The sequence below is a fragment of the Mustelus asterias genome, chromosome 2 (genome assembly GCF_964213995.1).
Source record: "Mustelus asterias chromosome 2, sMusAst1.hap1.1, whole genome shotgun sequence".
Lineage (NCBI taxonomy): Eukaryota > Metazoa > Chordata > Chondrichthyes > Carcharhiniformes > Triakidae > Mustelus > Mustelus asterias.
In genome coordinates this window covers 72686587-72706770 of record NC_135802.1, presented here as the reverse complement: position 1 = coordinate 72706770, position 20184 = coordinate 72686587, and the positions used below count along the sequence as shown (strand labels likewise).

At 43.2% G+C, this 20184-nt stretch overlaps 1 protein-coding gene across 1 annotated transcript in view; it reads right to left on the bottom strand.

The window, feature by feature from the left end:
- The window catches only part of LOC144508802 (uncharacterized), a 61942-nt gene that overhangs the window by 1330 nt on the left and 40428 nt on the right, over positions 1-20184 (bottom strand). Inside the window, exons 7-8 of the mRNA XM_078237071.1 lie at positions 16547-16594; positions 12356-12867 (exon numbers count right to left, since the gene is read on the bottom strand). Of these exons, the coding sequence (XP_078093197.1) occupies positions 12356-12867; positions 16547-16594 (560 nt within the window). The remainder of the gene's footprint in view (positions 1-12355; positions 12868-16546; positions 16595-20184) is intronic.

Genomic DNA, 20184 nt, shown 5'->3' with positions numbered 1-20184 from the left:
TGGAATGTTGAATCTTTTACATTTGCAAACCTAATACCAGCATTTTGCATATAGAACAGTACAGCACAGAACAGGCCCTTCGGCCCACAATGTTGTGCCGAGCTTTGTCTGAAACCCAGATCAAGCTATTTCCTCCCTATCATCCCGAAGTACTCCATGTGCCTATCCAATAGCTTCTTAAATGTTCCTAAAGTTTCTGACTCCACTATCCCTGCAGGCAGACCATTCCACACCCCAACCACTCTCTGAGTAAAAAACCTACCTCGGACATCCTTCCTATATCTCCCACCATGAACCCTATAGTTATGCCCCCTAGTTACCGCTCCATTCACCCGAGGAAATAGTCTTTGAACGTTCACTCTATCTATCCCCCTCATCATCTTATAAACTTCTATCAAGTCTCCTCTCAACCTCCTCCGCTCCAAAGAGAAAAGCCCAAATTCCCTCAACCTTTCCTCATAAGACCTACCCTCCAAACCAGGCAGCATCCTGGTAAATCTCCTTTGCACTCTTTCCAGTGTCTCCACATCCTTCTTGTAGTGAGGTGACCAGAACTGCACACAATATTCCAAATGTGGTCTCACCAAGGCCCTGTACAGTTGCAGCATAACCCCACGGCTCTTAAACTCAAACCCCCTGTTAATGAACGCCAACACACTATAGGCCTTCTTCACGGCTCTATCCACTTGAGTGGCAACCTTCAGAGATCTATGGATAAGAACCCCAAGATCTCTCTGTTCCTCCACATTCTTCAGAACCCTACCTTTGACCCTGTAATCCACATTTAAATTTGTCCTACCAAAATGAATCAGCTCGCATTTGTCAGGGTTAAACTCCATTTGCCATTTTTCAGCCCAGCTCTGCATCCTATCTATATCTCTTTGCAGCCTACAACAGCCCTCCACCTCATCCACTACTCCACCAATCTTGGTGTCATCAGCAAATTTACTGATCCACCCTTCAGCCCCCTCCTCCAAGTCATTTATAAAAATTACAAATAGCAGAGGACCAAGCACTGATCCCTGTGGCACTCCGCTGGTAACCGGTTTCCAGTCCGAACATTTTCCATCCACCACCACCCTCTGTCTTCTGTTAGATAGCCAGTTACCTATCCAATCGGCCAAACTTCCCTCTATCCCACACATCCTTACTTTCTTCATAAGCCGACCGTGGGGGACTTTATCAAATGCCTTACTAAAATCCATGTATATGACATCAACTGCACTACCTTCATCTACACACTTAGTTACCTCCTCAAAATATTCTATCACATTTGTGAGGCAAGACTTGCCCTTCACAAATCCGTGCTGACTATCCCGGATTAATAGCTTCCTCTATCAATAATGTGCCTTAGCTGTAACTTCGATGAAACAATCTCTGGGTACACCAGTATGGTATTTAGCAGCCAGCATGTTCCAGAGTGAACACTGTGTATACATCATATTTTAAACTCACTTTTCAATGCAAATGCGTTGTGTTTAGTTCAAACCATTTGTTGTTTAAAAAAGTTACTCCCTCACATTCATTATGCCCGTGGAGGTATGCTGTACTGATACACAAAAGATTTGAAAACTTTAACTGTTTCTGAATGTTTGGTCATTGTGCCAAATAAATCTGCTGCAAACTGAAAAAAAAGCTAAGATTTTTCCTGTCTGCCAATTCAAAACACCATCTACAGACTAAAATAACCATGGGAAAATATTGGAGATACAAAGCAGCACTGTCAGCATCTGATTTTGGATGCATGCCCTTTATTACAATATTAATCTATAGCTTGAAATACAGATGGACCTGTTAGATACTTCAACTATTTGCTGCTTTTATTTCAGATTTTTAGTATTTGCTATTGTATGAGGCTGTTTTAGAATTTGCAGCTACACGTAGATTGGATTCACAAATAATTGGGCTGAATCTGATGTCATTTGCCATTAATAAATGCGTACTGAACATCACGCCACTATTGCAAGAGGTTGCACTTTAACCAGTAAAATGAACCAGATAGTTTTTTGAAAAAGTCATAAATCCATTCTCAATCTCTGAACTAATCGCAAGGCATCAAGTTTAGTTTCAATATAAAGAAGCCCACAGGCTTTTGAATTAAGTAAATTCAAGAACATGCCAGGAATGCACTGTATACAATTTTACAATAGAGGAGCAGGCCATTCAGCCCAACAAGTCTATGCCAGTGTTTACACTCCACTGAACCTTTTCCCACTTTATTTAATTTCTCTTATCAAAATTTCTTTCTATTCCTTAATCTCTCATGTACTTATGCAGCATCCGTTTACATGCTTGAGTAGAGTTGTGAGAATGTGGAACTCACTAACACATGGAATGTCTGAGGCGATTAGCACAGTGAAATCCCAGATCCTGGAGCGATAGGCTGAGCATAACGTTCTCAACAGACCATCCCACACCAATGACAAAGCTATAAATAGGCTGCCCTAGTCAACATCAACCCTGCTCTAGGCACTCCACCCACACTGCTTGAAACAGGGAAAGCTGTGGCAAAGTCCCTGGAGCCAATCAAATTCCAGTGGTGCTCTATAAATATGCTGGATCACAGCTGCTCAAAGCTCACCCAACTCCTCCAGTCCATATGGGAGCAAGAGATCCTTCCACAAGACTTTAAAAATGCCTTAATTGTTCACATCTACAAACACAAAGGCAACCAGCAATTCTGTGACAATCACAGAGGAATATCTCTCCTGTCTATTCCTGGAAAGATCCTTGCCTGAGTCCTTCTAAACCGGCTCATACTACATCTCGAGCAAGGTCCATTTCTGGAGAGCCAATATGGTTTCAGAAAAGGTACAGGAACGACTGGCATGGTGTTTGCTGCTTGCCAACTGCGGGAGAAGTCCCAAGTACAAAATGCTGACCTAAATGCCACCTTTGTCGATCTAACCAAAGCCTTCGACACTGACAGCCGTGAACGGCTCTGAAAGATTAGAAGCAAGTTTGGGTGCCCAGACAAATTCATTCAAATAGTTCGACAGTTGCATGATGGCATGCAGGCCACAGTCTGAACAAGACCGTTGTGGACAAGTTCACCTACTTAGGGAGTGCTCGCATGCTGTGTTCATATTGATGATGAGACCAATGCCAGAATTTCCAAGGCCAGTGCGTTCTTTGAGAGACTTTGCTATTCAGTATTGGAATGCAGAAGGGGGAACCTAAAAACCAAGCTCAAGGTCTACCAAGCTGTCATCCTCTCCACTCTTCTTTACTTGAGTGAGACCTGGACTGTCTACTAGTGACACACAAAGAAAATCAATCGCTACCACCTTTGCTGCCCCTGCAAACTCCTCACCATCAAGTGGCAAGACAAAATCTCAGACACAGGTGTCCTCGGGAGAACTGGCATGGTCAGCATCTTTACAATGTTACAACAAAAACTGCTCTGATGGCCTGGACATGTCACCAGAATGCCTGACAACTGACTCCCAAAGCGAATCTTCTACAGTGAACTGCAAAATGGAGCACGCTCCCATGACGGCCAGAGGAAATGCTTCAAGGATACCCTCAAAGCCTCCCTCAAGGACTTTAGAATTGGCATTGCATCATAGTAGACACTGAATTTAAACTTAAACTGGGCAAGGGCCCAGGACTACTCAGCCTGGAGAAGTGCAACTGCCAAAGGCACATCAGCATACAAGGAGAAAAGAATGTGGTCAGCCCAAAACAAGCACAGAGCATGTCAAAACTAAGAAAATAATGTCCCTAACTACCTGCTAGCCTCACTGTCCAGTCCTCACTGCACTTGAACTTCTTGTGCTTAGATAGGATTAATTAGCCATCTTTGCACTCACACAGCCCAATGCCTGGATGACAAATGAAGATGGTCTTTGTTAATACTGAAGGACAAATGATGATGAGAAAATTACCAAAGTAATAATTTACATCGTTTAGGGGACGATGTTACAAATATGAGGTTTTACAAATTGATTACTTTTGTACTGTCTCCTTAATTCAAGGTAAAATGGAGTAGTGAAGAGGGACATGTGATTTTTGCCCAACAAGCATGAGAACAGACAGGCCCAGGGTGGGACTTGCTGAGAGCAAGGTGAAAACAAAGCCAGGAGTGGCTGGGCTAACTTTGCAAAGACCTTTGGTCTTTTTTGGAAAGTAAGAGAAATAGAGAGAGGCCCCAGAGACAAAAGACTGTAGCTGGTGTGGTCAAGAGAATGAAGAAAGCTGCAAGTCCCTGGTGAGCTACAGGCAGCATGTGGGAAGGAGGATGGTCTGTGATGAAAGAGGCACATCCTGTGGCGATCTAAAGATTTGACCTGACAAGTCACCAGAGTGGACTTTACGGCTGGTAGTTGGTTTGGAAATTCTCAAAAAACTGAGAGAAATGCCTTTCGGGAGTCACTCGATGTTACAGGTTGGCGAAATGGGAAGACCTGAGCCCATTAGAAACTGGGAGTGGCTTTGGAATGCTTCCTACAAAAACTGCAATCCGATGGAAAATGCGTTGCAACATAAATATGTGCGACAAGGGGCAATCGGTTCCATTAAAACATTAATAAGGGTTATGTTTTCTGTAGTTTAGAGTGTTAGTTAATATTAGTGTTTAGTCAGTGTTGCTTTTAGTTTTGTTACAGTAAAAGTCTTAAAAATGGAAGCTTGTTGTGCAGATCCTTAAAGTTGTTCATTGGGAATTCAAGCATCTTTTTAGAAGTTATTGGTCGCTATGTAGGTCATAATGCTGGAAACATCTCCTCTACATTTAACTTACATAATTTAAAAGACTTCTACGAAGTCACCTCTAAGTCTTCTCTGTTCTAGAGAAAAGAGCCTCAGCTACAAGGCTGATGGATACTGAAGGGGCTTTACAAATTGAAAACATAGCTCAAAAAAATGAAAAATATTTAATTTGTTTACAGTTTCTATAGTTTACAGTGAGGTCTATTATCAATCTATGAAGGAGTCCTGTGTGATATAGATCCATATTCTTTATGCATTTCTGTAGTCGGTTTTGTGCTAGTTTTAATTGTTTTGTAGCCATTTCATTTTGCTTGTAATATAATTAATTGTTTATATATAAGTGGGTTTTAGGTAGCATTTGGTTCAAGACCAAATTTATTGTACATCATGTGACTACAGGAGCTAGATTACAGATCTTGAACAAATATAATTAGGTCCTCAGGCAGCATTTACTGAGAAATATGATCGACTAGCATACAATATATGCATAACCTTGCAAATGTTCCCCTTCATTTACAATATTTGTAGAGTAGGTAGGTAGATATACAATCTGGTGCAGCTAAGCTTAGAGTCTGTCAGTTTATAGCAGCAAATCAATCATAGGGTGAAATGTAATTCCCGTGCAGGAAGGAGGAGAGAGCCTGGCCTTTGTCCAAAGACTCTCCGTGGGAGGTTTTGGTTCTCTTTAATGGCCAGCCCAACTGTCTAGCTTCAGGAAATCATTTGCAAGGCCTGGAGGTTTCTGCTGCCGTTTACCATCACATTCAGCCATGGTGTGATGGTGGGCAGAATTGGGGTCATGTTAGATGGGAAGGGGAGGACCCTGGAATCTCACAGATTCAAATTTTAATTGAGGGGCTTGAAGAAGCATTCTTAGACCTCCCGGTCACAGTAGGAAACATTTTTGACTTGTTTTGGAGCATCTCCTCTTCATTAGCCTTTTGGGTCAAAATCTTGGCATTCCTAATCTAACAGCACTGTCTATCTGCACCACATGGGCTGCAGCGGTTCAAGAGATGACTCACCACCACCTTATCAAGGGCAATTAGCGATGGGCAGTAAATGCTGACCTTGCCAATGGTGACCACAGTTCAAGAATGAATAAAGAAATTAATAACATAGGGGGTCTTATGAAGTATGGGTACGCTACCTGAGGGCAGAATAAGGGGAAAACAAACCTAAATAGGATAAATTAGCTTGTGAATGCCCTTGTTAATAAAAAAGCATAGTCATGATGGAATGTTCATATCTAACGCCAAATGAACATAAAATCTGTTTTCCACTACTCACAGATGTTGAGTTACTGAAGTTCTATAAAATGGCTGGCACTGTGCCCTTTATAGAAACATAGAAAATAGATGCAGGAGTACATAGAACACAGAACATTACAGCGCAGTACAGGCTCTTCGGCCCTCGATGTTGCGCCCACCAGTGAAACCAATCTAAAGCCCATCTAACCGACACTATTCCAATATCATCCATATGTTTATCCAATGACCATTTAAATGCCCTTAATGTTGGTGAGTTCACTACTGCTGCAGGCAGGGCATTCCACGCCCTTACTACTCTCTGAGTGAAGAACCTTCCTCTGACACCTGTCCTATATCTATCACCCCTCAATTTAAAGCTATGTCCCCTCGTGCTAGCTATCACCATCCACGGAAAAAGGCTCTCACTATCCACCCTATCTAATCCTCTGATCATCTTGTATGCCTCTATTAAGTCACCTCTTAACCTTCTTCTCTCTAACGAAAACAACCTCAAGTCCCTCAGCCTTTCCTCATAAGACCTTCCCACCATACCAGGCAACATCCTAGTAAATCTCCTCTGCACCCTTTCCAATGCTTCCACATCCTTCCTATAATGCGGTGACCAGAACTGTACGCAATACTCCAAGTGCGGCCGCACCAGAGTTTTGTACAGCTGCAACATGACCTCCTGGCTCCGAAACTCAATCCCTCTACCAATAAAAGCTAACACTCCGTGCGCCTTCTTAACAACCCTATTAACCTGGGTGCCAACTTTCAGGGATCTATGCACATGGACACCGAGATCTCTCTGTTCATCCACACTACCAAGTATCTTACCATTAGCCCAGTACTCTGTAATCCTGTTACTCCTTCCAAAGTGAATCACCTCACACTTTTCTGCATTGAACTCCATTTGCCACCTCTCAGCCCAGCACTGCAGCTTATCTATGTCCCTCTGTAACCTGCAACAACCTTCCGCACTGTCCACAACTCCACCGACTTTAGTGTCATCTGCAAATTTGCTAACCCATCCTTCTACGTCCTCATCCAGGTCATTTATAAAAATGACAAACAGCAGTGGCCCCAAAACAGATCCTTGCGGTACACCACTAGTAACTGAACTCCAGGATGAACAGTTCCCATCAACCACCACCCTCTGCCTTCTTACAGCTGGCCAATTCCTGATCCAAACCGCTAAATCACCCTCAATCCCATGCCTCCGTATCTTCTGCAATAGCTTACCGTGGGGAACCTTATCAAACGCTTTACTGAAATCCATATACACCACATCAACTGCTTTACCCTCATCCACCTCTTTGGTCACCTTCTCAAAGAACTCAATAAGGTTTGTGAGGCACGACCTACCCTTCACAAAACCGTGATGACTATCCCTAATCAAATTATTCCTTTCTAGATGATTATAAATCCTATCTCTTATAATCCTTTCCAAAACTTTGCCCACAACAGAAGTAAGGCTCACTGGTCTATAATTACCAGGGTTGTCTCTACTCCCCTTCTTGAACAACGGGACAACATTTGCTATCCTCCAGTCTTCTGGCATTATTCCTGTAGACAATGACGACATAAAGATCAAAGCCAAAGGTTCTGCAATCTCCTCTCTAGCCTCCCAGAGAATCCTGGGATAAATCCCATCCGGCCCAGGGGACTTATCTATTTTCACACTTTCCAGAATTGCTAACACCTCCTCCTTATTAACCTCAGTCCCATCTAGTCCAATGGCCTGTATCTCAGTATTCTCCTCGATATCATTGTCTTTTTCCTGCGTGAATACTGACAAAAAATATTCATTTAACACCTCTCCTATCTCTTCAGGCTCCACGCACAACTTCCCACTACTGTCCTTGATTGTCCCTAATCTTACCCTAGTCATTCTTTTATTCCTGACATATCTATAGAAAGCTTTAGGGTTTTCCTTGATCCTACCTGCCAAAAACTTCTCATGTCCCCTCCTGGCTCTTCTCAACTCTCTCTTTAGGTCCTTCCTGGCTAACTTGTAACTCTCAACCACCCTAACTGAGCCTTCACGTCTCATCTTTACATAAGTCTCCTTCTTCCTCTTCACAAGAGATTCAACTTCTTTAGTAAACCACAGTTCCCACACTCAACCACTTCCTCCCTGCCTGACAGGTACATACTTATCAAGGACACCCAGTAGCTGTTCCTTGAACAAGCTCCACATTTCAATTGTGCCCATCCCCTGCAGTTTCCTTCCCCAACCTATGCATCCTAAATCTCGCCTAATCACATCATAATTTCCTTTCCCCCAGCTATAACTCTTGCCCTTCTGTATATACCTATTCCTTTCCATCGCTAAAGTAAATGTAACCGAATTGTGATCACTATCACTAAAGTGCTCCCTTACCTCCAAATCTAACACCTGGTCTGGTTCATTACCCAGTACCAAATCCAATGTGGCCTCGCCTCTTGTTGGCCTATCTACATACTGTGTCAGGAAACCCTCCTGCACACATTGGACAAAAACTGACCCATCTAAAGTACTCGAACTATAGCTTTTCCAGTCAATATTTGCAAAGTTAAAGTCCCCCATAACAACTACCCTGTTACTTTCGCTCCTATCCAGAACCATCTTTGCAATCCTTTCCTCTACATCTCTGGAACTTTTTGGAGGCCTGTAGAAAATTCCAAACAGGGTGACTTCTCCTTTCCTGTTTCTAACCTCAGCCCATACTACCTCAGTAGACGCGTCCTCATCAAACGTCCTTTCTGCCACCGCAATACGGTGACTTCTTGACTAACAATGCCACACCTCCACCTCTTTTACCACCTTCCCTGCTCTTACTGAAACATCTAAATCCCGGAACCTGCAACAACCATTCCTGTCCCTGCTCTATCCATGTCTCCGAGATGGCCACAACATCGAAGTCCCAGGTACCAACCCATGCTGCAAGTTCACCCACCTTATTCTGGATGCTCTTGGCATTGAAGTAGACACACTTCAAACCACCTTCCTGCCTGCCAGTACACTCCTGCGACTCTGAAACCTTATCCATGACCTCACTACTCTCAACCTCCTGTACACTGGATCTACAATTCAGGTTCCCAACCCCCTACTGAATTAGTTTAAACCCTCCCGAAGAGCATTAGCAAATTTCCCACCCCAGGATATTGGTACCCCTCTGGTTCAGGTGTAGACCATCCCGTTTGTAGAGGTCCCACCTATCCCAGAATGAGCCCCAATTATCCAGGTATCTGAATCCCTCCCTCCTGCACCATCCCTGTAGCCACGTGTTCAACTGCTCTCTCTCCCTATTCCTCTCCTCACTATCACGTGGCAGGGGTAACAAACCAGAGATAACAACTCTGTTTGTTCTAGCCCTAAGCTTCCAACCTAACTCCCTGAATTTCTGCCTTACGTCCCCATCCCTTTTCCTACCTATGTCTTGGGTGCCTATGCGGACCACGACTTGGGGCTGGTCCCCCTCCCCCTTAAGGATCCCGAAAACACGATCCGAGACATCACGGACTCTGGCACCTGGGAGGCAACAAACCAGCCGCGAGTCTCTCTCGTTCCCGAAGAATCTCCTATCTGTCCCCCTAACTATGGAGTCCCCAATGACTAATGCTCTACTCCTCTCCCCCCTTCCCTTCTCAGCAACAAGGACAGACTCTGTGCCAGAGACCTGTACCCCATGGCTTACCCCTGTTAAGTCGTGTCACCCCCCCCCCCCCCAACAGTATCCAAAACGGAATACTTGTTATACAGAGGAACAGGGGATCCAGGGGATCGCTACTCTGACTGCTTCTTACCGTCACCCACGTATCATAATTTCTAGGAGTAGCTACCTCCCTGTAGCTTCTATCTATAGCTGCCTTGGCCTCCCAAATGATCCTGAGTTCATCCAGTTCCAGCTCCAGATCCCTAACACGGTCTTCAAGGAGTTGGAATTGGGTGCACTTCCTGCACCCTGTACTCAGCCGGGACACTGATGTCCCTCACCTCAAACATCCAACAGGAGGAACATTGCACTGCCTGCACTGACATCCCTGCTAAGAAACGAAAGAGAGAGAAAAAAAAAGGCCATTTGGCCGTTCAAGCCTGCCCCATCATTCAATACAATCATAGCTAATCTTGCACTTTCAGTATCCCACTTCTGCTTTCTCTCCATATCCCTTGATCCCTTTCGCCTAAGGGCCATGTCCTGCCCCCTCTTGAACATATCTAACGAACTGGCCCCAGCAGCTTTCTGTGATAGAGAATTCCACAGGTTCACAACTCTCAAAGTGAAGAATTTCTTCCTCATCTCAGTCCTGAATGGCTTACACCTTATTCTTAGACTGTGACCCCTAGTCCTGGACTTCCTCAACATTGGGAATATTCTTCCCACATCTAGCCTGTCTAGTCCCATCAGGATTTTATATGTTTCTATAAGATCCCCTCTCATTCTTCTAAATTCCAGTGAATAAAGCCCAGTTGATCCAGTCTCTCTTCATATGTCAGTCCTGCCATTCCGGGAATCAGTCTGGTGAACCTTCGTTGGACTCCTTCAACAGCAAGAGTGTCCTTCCTCAGACTAGGAGACCAAAACTGCACACAATACTCAAGGTGTGGCCTCACCAAGGCCCTGTATAACTGCAGTAAAAGATTCTTACTCCTATAAATCAAATCCTCTTGCTATAAAGGCCAGCATGCCATTAGCTTTCTTCACCACCTGCTGTACCTGCATGCCAACCTTCAGTGACGTTTCCACCATGACACCCAGGTCACATTGCACTTCCCCTTTTCCTAAACTGCCACCATACAGATAATAATCTTCCTTCCTGCTTTTGCCACCAAAGTGGATAACCTCACATTTATCCACATTACTTTGCATTTGCTAAGTATTTACCCACTCAGTCAGCCTATCCAAGTCACTCTGCAGCCTTTTAGCATCCTCCTCTCAGCACACTCTGCCACTCAGCTTAATGTCATCTGCAAATTTGGAGATATTGCATTCAATTCCTTCGTCCAAATCATTAATGAATGTGCATTGTGAACATATATACCTGAGTGGGTTTAATGCAAACTTGCATGAAGATTAGTAAAAGCAAACTACTGCAGATACAGGAAATCTATAATAAAAACAGAAAATGTTGGAAATGCCCAGTAGGTCTGGCAACATCTGAGGAATGAGAAAGAGGGCAGGATTCTCCGATTTTGTCTGTGGTGGGACATGTTGCGAGCAAGAATAGAAAATATAGCGTTCCAACCAAAACCCCATTCACTCTCGGTGGAAGATTTCGGCCACAGTGTGAGCATTACAGGTCAAAACTGGAAAAAGTCGGAGGCATGAGAAGGGAGAAGAGGAAAGATAGGTTGGAAAAACATGACAGCACCAACAGCTGCCACCCACCTCAAAAACTGCGAGAAGTGGCTATGATCTGAAATTCTTTAATTCCATGTTGAACTTGGAAGTTGTAAAATGGCTAATCAAATTCAGACCATAAGTCCTGATAAGAGATCATCTATCTGAACCATTTACTGTTTTTCTCTCCCAGATGCTGTCAGACCTGCTGAGTATTTCCAGAATGCTCTCGTTTTATTGCATAATTGTTTGACCTGTCAACTGGACGTGATGATAACAAAGCACAAAAAAGTTAGTTAAACTCCTCAGAGATATGGACACTAAGATGGACCATTTTTCTTGGCACTTGAACTGTAAGAGTTGAGGTAGGCAGAACTCAAAAGTTTTTCAACAGTGTACTGAAGATTGCATATGCTACAATTGTATGCAATTCCTTTTAATTAATATGGAGTTAACAGGGAAATTATTTATTTTTACTAGTGTACAGCACTGGAGCACTAACGGTAGCATAATTCTAGAGACCCCTGAAGCACAAAGTTGCACAATTTATTTATCCGCATCAAAATGATATTAAATGCATTTGTTGCTTAATCATTTATTGGTGTATTGCTGTTGCATTTTAAATTGGGATCTTCTGTGCTCTATTCTGTTATGTATGCCAATGACCTAAGAAGCCTTAGCATATATTAATATTAACTGCTATTCTTCTCATTATGCTTTGTAATTCTTAACTCTGTGTTTCTTGTTCTTCTCAAGCCATTTGTATGTCTGAGGTGTATACATAGCTGTGACATAGTTTGTATTTTTGACTTCATTTCAGTTGTAATCTGCTTAGTTATATTTTGAAAACCTAACATGGTTATTTTACCCTTCAGCTGTACAGTGTACGTTTCCAAATGCTTTCCCATTAGACTTCTGTAAGGAGAATTTGTCTGTATATGATGTGGGGTACGATAATTTAGTTGGAATCACAAAATATTTAATTCTGGGATTAAATGTAAAGAATATTGGAAATCTATTTTGATATAAGATGTTACAATAGCCCATTAAATAATCATTATGCTCTCTTACCTGTCTGTTGGAGTTGGAGTATGTTGAATTGGTGGGAGTGGATCACTTAGATACCTAATTGCATGCAAAGGCATCACTGATGAAGAAACGCCTGGATCAGTTGGATGTCTAACCGCATGCAAGGGTGTTATTGATGATTTTCCTGGATCACTTGGATATCTGACTGCATGCAAAGGCATTATTGATGATGATGCTTCTTGGTCAGTCCGTGGTCTATGAGCATGCAAAGGCAATACTGATGAAGGTTTTCCTGGCTCGGTTAGAGGCCTGACTGCATGCACAGTTGTTACTGAACATTTTCCCGGATCAGTCAAATGCCTGATGGCATGCACAGTTGTTACTGATGATTTTCCTGGGTTGGTCACAGGCCTAGCTGCATGTACAAATGTCACTGATGAAGATTTTGATGGATCGTTTGGAGATCTAACCACATGAAAAGGTGTTACTGATGAGGATTTTCCTGGAGACGGTGGAAAGTCATAACATTGCAATAGGCTTTCAGTTAATTCAACCTGGAAATAACAACAACAACTGTGAGAAATGACAATGTAACTAATCATCGTTAACAAATATTACAGTGGAAACTCCATTATTCATTACGCCAGATCCCTCCGGTGGAAAATAGCCATTTGGTTCTGAAAGATCTATGATGGAGCAATGAAGATAAGCAGATGCATCATCAACTTCCTTAATCAAAGGAACTAGACTTAGTCCATCAAAACTCTTTAGAATTTTAAAATCGCTATTAGTCTTCATTGCTCAAATTCCTACGTTTCAAGTATGTCCTCATAGTTATAGTTTCCCATCCGAGCATCAGCCCAGTGTAGTGATTTGTAAACTGCAAGTCATGGACCCCCTTTGGGTCCAGAAAATAGTGAGCAGCAGCCACAGGAAAAGCTTGGTGTAAACCAAGAGGATGTTTTCCAGATATTCACTGCCATTGCCCACATTTTCCCCGTCAATGAGGCCTCACGGCAATTCCATCATCAGGCAAACATTCCTCCAGTGACAGAGTTCTAAAGGAAATTGAGCTGTAACTGCATACACAGGAGAATATTGCAGGGCACCACTTTAGACCAAGTGCTGATAAAACATTGATTTTGGATGTGTGTTGAATGTAGCTGTAAGAATTAAATTCTATCCCTTTGAGCTTGTTTAGTATAATGAAAATAATTTAGCATGCTCAGGTGTTTTGCCGCAAGGACTGAGATCTTAGATAGTGGGCAGGATATTAAGCTCACTCTCGCTATCTATGGGAATGCTGGTGGGGGCTCAAGATCCGGCCAAACCCAGAAACCGTAAATTTTACCTGCAAGAGTGAGATTTTAGATCACCCGGACGACGTAATCAGGTTCACGCCAATACATTTGAATATATTTGCATCTAATTGAACAACCCCCACCCCGTCATCATATATTGAGCCCTTACCATAATTTCAATGTGATGCCAGCGCAGTTTACAACAGGGTCCTCCAGATATGAACTGGTCAGGGGAATTCCCCCACGGGGCATAAACCTGAGTATAGCCCTGAGGGGAGAGGAACATGGCAAGGCAGTGCACTGACACTGCCCTATGGCACAGGTTGCTACCATGCCAACCTGTGACAGGGGCAGACCCTAGTGGGAACCTCATGGGGGAGGGGAGATTCATTTATTTGTGGTGGTGGGCAGAGTGGAGGTGGGAACTGGGGATGCTGGCCAGGTTCGGGGGCAAGGGAATGGGGTGGGTGGTGCCAGCATTGAGTATTTGTTGGGGATAGATGCTGGCTCTGATCATGGACGGAGGGTGGTGGAGGTGAATGCCAGCTCTGATCACGGAAGTGGGATGGGGGAGCCCCTGAGACCTCTGTGGTGGGGGAGGTTATTTTTTGGTCTGATCAGGGCACCCTTTAAACATGGCGCTCTGTTTTCAGTGCAGCTAGGCTTTGCCAGCGTATTTTGGCCCCATTCCTCTACATGACGGCGTGAAACACACACACCTTTTTTTTGGGACAAAGTGTGGTAAGATCTGGAGAGAAAAACGGCCTATTTGTCTGGCCGTTTTTCTTGCCGGAACCAATGCTCTGACAAATTCTGGTAAGATCACTCCCTACGTGTTTTTTTCCAGATGCAAAATTGAAGCCCAATTAGAACAATGTTAAAATTCAGTTCAATGTGATATTGTTAAGAAAAGCACTTTCCTCTTATTGACATGAATTGAAGAAGTATGTATCAAGTTGTACGTAAAGCTTTGTCAATTAAGGAAACAGATACAGCAGATGATGAAAGAGACAAAACATTTTCTGAGCAAGAGACATCCTGCAGATAATGTTCTTGATGCATGACACCAATAGGTCATACATTAATCTTCTCTCCAGTTTTTATCTGCATCAGAATACCAAGGTCAGACTACTCCAGCAGTGTGCACTTGAGGTATCTGATGGCAACTTTAATGTACACTATATTTGTAAAAGGATTCATGTTAATACAATTAAAGACTGCTGACAATATGAGTAGCAGGCATATCATAGTGTGAACCATTGTGCAACTCTGATTTGACGCCAGCGTTGCCATTTTGGAACTTTGCACTCCAGTCTACTCCCCCAGTTAACATCACACAGCTGAACATAATGTTAAGCAGCATGAAGCACACCCTAGAAACTTTTGGGGCGCATGGTGTCACAGTGGCTAGCACTGCTGCCTCATAGCGCCAGGGACCTGGGTTCAATTCCCAGCTTGGACACTGTCTGTGTGGAGTCTGCACGTTTTCCCCATGTCTGCGTGGGTTTCCTCCAGGTGTTCCAGTTTCCTCCCACAGTCCAAAAGACATGCTGGTTAGACATTGGTCATGCTAAATTCTCCCTCAGTACACCTGAACAGATGCTGGAGTGTGGCGACTGCGGGATTTTCACAGTAACTTCATTGCAGTGTTAATGTAAGCCTACTTGTGACTAATAAATAAACTTTTCAACTGCATCATCAACTACCTACAGGTACACTGCTGGATTTTATTTCTTCTTGCTCTTGCTGCAATTCTATGAGTTTTCTGTGCTTTTGACAGTTGATTAAAGTTTCAGCAGTGCACAGGGAGTGGTATGCCATGTGCTACTATTTTTTTGCTGATTTAAAGGCTTCTTGCTGAACAGTTGCTCCCTGATATGGATGGACTGGTATGCTTTTCTCTTGGCATTCAGCGCAAAAAGAATAATAAGAGGCCATGCAAAGCAGAACAAGTTATTGGAAGATGAAGGAGGAAGGGCAGAATTGTTCCAATTTGTATCAGAGACAATATTTTATACTTCAGCAATGAGGTTAAAACTGAAACCTGCTGCCTGCTGCAGCCACAACTCTAACCTCACAGCAGGGCAAGGACTGTATTGTTTGTATCTGTCAAGATCCACTCTGCTGTCGGAGACCTAAGCAACATCTCTCACTTTGCAGTGCACTGCTGCATAAAGGTGACTGCAGCTTTCTATGCAAAGACTATTTCACCTCTTGTCAGAGAACAGTAGGTGGAGCGAACATGAGGGTTTGCAAGAAATTAAGTATCCCCATGTTGCAGGGTTGCACTGATGGCATGTACACGCTTTGAGTGTGCCTCATGTCAACTTAGGTATGTACCTGAACCAGGAGGAATTCTATTCCCTCAACATGGAGCTGGTTTGTGACCATAGGCAACATATCATGCAGATTAATACCTGGTCTCTCCTCACTGTCCCAGTAGTGTTCAATGTCAAGAGCAAGGCATATTAGACTACCCATGTATCCCGGCAGCAATCACAAATCCTTCATTCCGTGGCAGTCTTCTGTGAGACCTTTACTTCAACCACCACAAAAGGTTGGCTATTGGTGGTAATAGTTATCTGCTGACAACATGACCTGACAGTGAGAGGTGATCTCATTGAAGTATACGAGGTTGTTTCCCTGGCTGAGGAATATAGAATGGGGGGGGGGGGGGAGCTCATGGGAGTCGCAGCATAAGGGGTCCATCATTTAGATTGTATGAGTTACATTGCTTGGAAGTATCCAAGTTATTAAACTTTTTCATGATTTATTGGATAACACCTGGATGCATGCACTAGCAGAAGTTATGATGCAAAATGATGGAATACATTACAAATATATCCCAGCAAAATATTCAACACAATATGTGCTGACTTTGGTTAAAAAAACTTACCAAGTCTGCAAAAAATTTTGATTGCAAGGTACTTACTGGAAATTGCGACAGAGGTGAAAAAGGATGGGCTGGTACTGTCTTTATCTGCAAAATTAGAGAAAACTCAAAAACATCAAAACAAATAATGTTATTGCTGCAGTTACAGACAAAATAGCATTAGAATAATGAACTAAAAACATCAGTATTGCCAGAAGTAAATTCCACACAAATCCTTTTATTAATTTTGCATTTGCCTGGATGAGAGTAGCTCCAACAACACTCAATAAGATTGACACCGTCCAGGATAAAGCAGCCTGCTTGATTGGTAACCTATCCATAAACATTGGCTCCCTCCGCCACTGATGCACAGTGCCAGCTCTCTACATGGTGCACTGCAGGAACTCACCAAGGTTCCTTAGCAGCACCTTCCAAATCCACGGCGAAGACCATCTAGAAGGGCAAGGGCCACAGATGCATTGGAACACCACCTCTTGGAAGATCCCCTGCAAGCCACATACCATCCCGACTTGGAAATGGAATGGAAATTGCCGTTCCTTCACTGCTGCTGAGTAAAGGTCCTGGAACTCCCTCACTAACAGGACTGTGGGTGTATCTACAGCACAGGGAATGCAGCGATTCAAGAAGGCAGCTCACCACCACCTACTCAAGGGCAGTTTGAGATGGGCAATAAATGCTGGCTAGCCAGTGATGCCCACATCCTGTAAATGTTTTTAAAAGGTTCTTACAATTGAGCTGCTGAGAAATAATGAGCTAAATGGAGATTTCTTTAATATAGATATTCTATAGTTTATTTATTGTATTTTATTCCCCTCTACTCCATCGTTGCTTCCTTACAGATAGGGATGGATAATTTATCTTGTACCCACAAGTACCATTAATGCTGTTCTTGGTTTAGTGGGCACTGCAACATTCACCTCAGATCCCTCCTTCCCTCCCACTGGACTAGTATTTAACAAACCAGCAAACTAGACTTGCAACTCAATATCTGGGTAATTATCAGAAGAGGCTCTGTACTGATCACAGAATTTTACAGTACAGAAGGAGAGCATTTGGCTAATCGTGCCTCTGCTGGCTATCCAATTAGCCCCAAGCCATAGCAGGGAAGTCTGCCTCCATAAAGCGGCATACAGACTTCCTGAGTGCTACATTGCAACTGTAATTATACCTTTGCTTATCTTACAAGTAATTTGCATATACTTGAAGGGGTTAAAATAATCGAATGCAGTGGAGTTTCCCTGTGAATTGAGTACTGCAAAATTGCCCAGGAAGTTGCTGTGAAGTTGTTTCTGTGAAGTTTCCAGTTACAGATGGGTTACATAAACAAGATGATAAAGGGACAAGAGAATGGGAACTTTAATAACCAGAAGGACAATAGCCATAACAGCCAAGGTCTGCAAGTGTGGATGTTTGGATGGTATAGTCATGTTGGCTTGCTTCATTAGTAATTGAATATTATAATTAGACAAACATTTAGAGGCTATAACTGGTTAACTATATTTACCTTATATAAATGAAGTAATTAGAACTATTAGCTGTAATTGGACGTCAACTACTTCAGAACAAATGTACACTTGTGGCTGGTATATGCAAATTACTTGTAAGATAAGCAAAGGTGTGATAAGGGATAGGATCTACAAATATTTGGATAGACAGGGACTTATTAGGGAGAGTCAACATGGCTTTGTGCGTGGTAGGTCATGTTTGACCAATCTATTAGAGTTTTTCGAGGAGGTTACCAGGAAAGTGGATGAAGGGAAGGCGGTGGATGTTGTCTACCTGGATTTCAGCAAGGCCTTTGACAAGGTCCCTCATGGGAGGTTAGTTAGGAAGGTTCAGTCGCTAGGTATACATGGGGAGGTAGTAAATTGGATTAGACACTGGCTCAATGGAAGAAGCCAGAGAGTGGTTGTGGAGGATTGCTTCTCTGAGTGGAGGCCTGTGACTAGTGGTGTGCCGCAGGGATCGGTGTTGGGTCCATTGTTGTTTGTCATCTATATCAATGATCTGGATGATAATGTGGTAAATTGGATCAGCAAGTTTGCTGATGATACAAAGATTGGAGGTGTAGTGGACAGTGAGGAAGGTTTTCAAAGCTTGCAGAGGGATTTGGACCAACTAGAAAAATGGGCTGAAAAATGGCAAATGGAGTTTAACGTGGACAAGTGTGAGATATTGCACTTTGGAAGGACAAACCAAAGAAGAACATACAGGGTAAATGGTAGGACTCTGAAGAGTGCAGTTGAACAGAGGGATCTGGGACTACAGGTACAGAATTCCCTAAAAGTGGATAGGGTCGTAAAGAGTGCCTTTGGTACATTGGCCTTTATAAATCGGAGTATCGAGTATAAAAGTTGGAGTGTTATGGTAAGGTTATATAAGGCATTGGTGAGGCCGAATTTGGAGTATTGTGTACAGTTTTGGTCACCTAGTTACAGGAAGGATGTAAATAAGATTGAAAGTGTGCAGAGAAGGTTCACAAGGATGTTGCCGGGACTTGAGAAGCTGAGTTACAGAGAGAGATTGAATAGGTTGGGACTTTATTCCCTGGAGCGTAGAAGATTGAGGGGAGATTTGATAGAGGTGTATAAGATTTTGATGGGTATAGATAGAGTGAATGCAAGCAGGCTTTTTCCACTGAGGCTAGGGGAGAAAAAAACCAGAGGGCATGGGTTAAGGGTGAAAGGAGAAAAGTTTAAAGGGAATATTAGAGGGAGCTTCTTCACGCAGAGAGTGGTGGAAGTGTGGAATGAGCTGCCGGATAAAGTGGTAAATGCGGGGTTACTTTTAACATTTAAGAAAAACTTGGACGGGTTCATGGATGAGAGGGGTGTGGAGGGATATGGTCCAAGTGCAGGTCAGTGGGACTAGGCATAAAATGGTTTGGCACAGACAAGAAGGGCCAAAAGGCCTGTTTCTGAGCTGTAATTTTCTATGGTTCTATAGTTACAATGTATCACTCAGGAAGTCTGTATTCCACTTTATGGAGGCAGACTTCCTGTTATGGCTTGAATAAAGGCTGATTTAAAACTCCAAAGGTTTTGTCTGGTCTCTCGAGGGGAATAAAGTACGAGTTAGCTAGTTGGTGGTGAAGTTTCTTTTCAAGTATTTATCCAATCCCCTCTTGAATCTACTTCCAGCACTCTTTCAAGCAGTGAATTCCAGATTGTGAGATTGTAAAACAGGTATCCAAGACCTTACAAAAAACAAAGTTCCTGTGTTATGCCATTCCTTCCAAACAAAGATAGGCATCAATGTGGTTTAAAGGTGGGTTGAACTTCCTGAAGAACAATGTCAGGAACTTCATTTGCATTGAATTAGCATCTTATGCATGCTCATTAAAAGGCAATCTTACTGGAATTAATGTCATCCTCCAAATTAAGTTTCTTGTCAGTGAGAATCTAGAACAAGCATCAGAAGCCCCCCAGTATGGCCCCTGGAGGTAGTTTACAAAATGCTGGTAAATGAAGTGGAAAATTCTTGAAGAACCTGCTCCATTGGCACGGTGGTTGGCAATGCTGCCTCAGAGTACCAGGGACCTGGGTTTCAATTATTGGCTTGGGTCACTGTCTGTGCGGAGTCTGCACATTCTCCCCTTGTCTGCGTGGGTTTCTCCGGGTGCTCCTGTTTCCTCCCACTGTCCGAAAAGCGTTCTGGTTAGGTGCATTGGCCAGGCT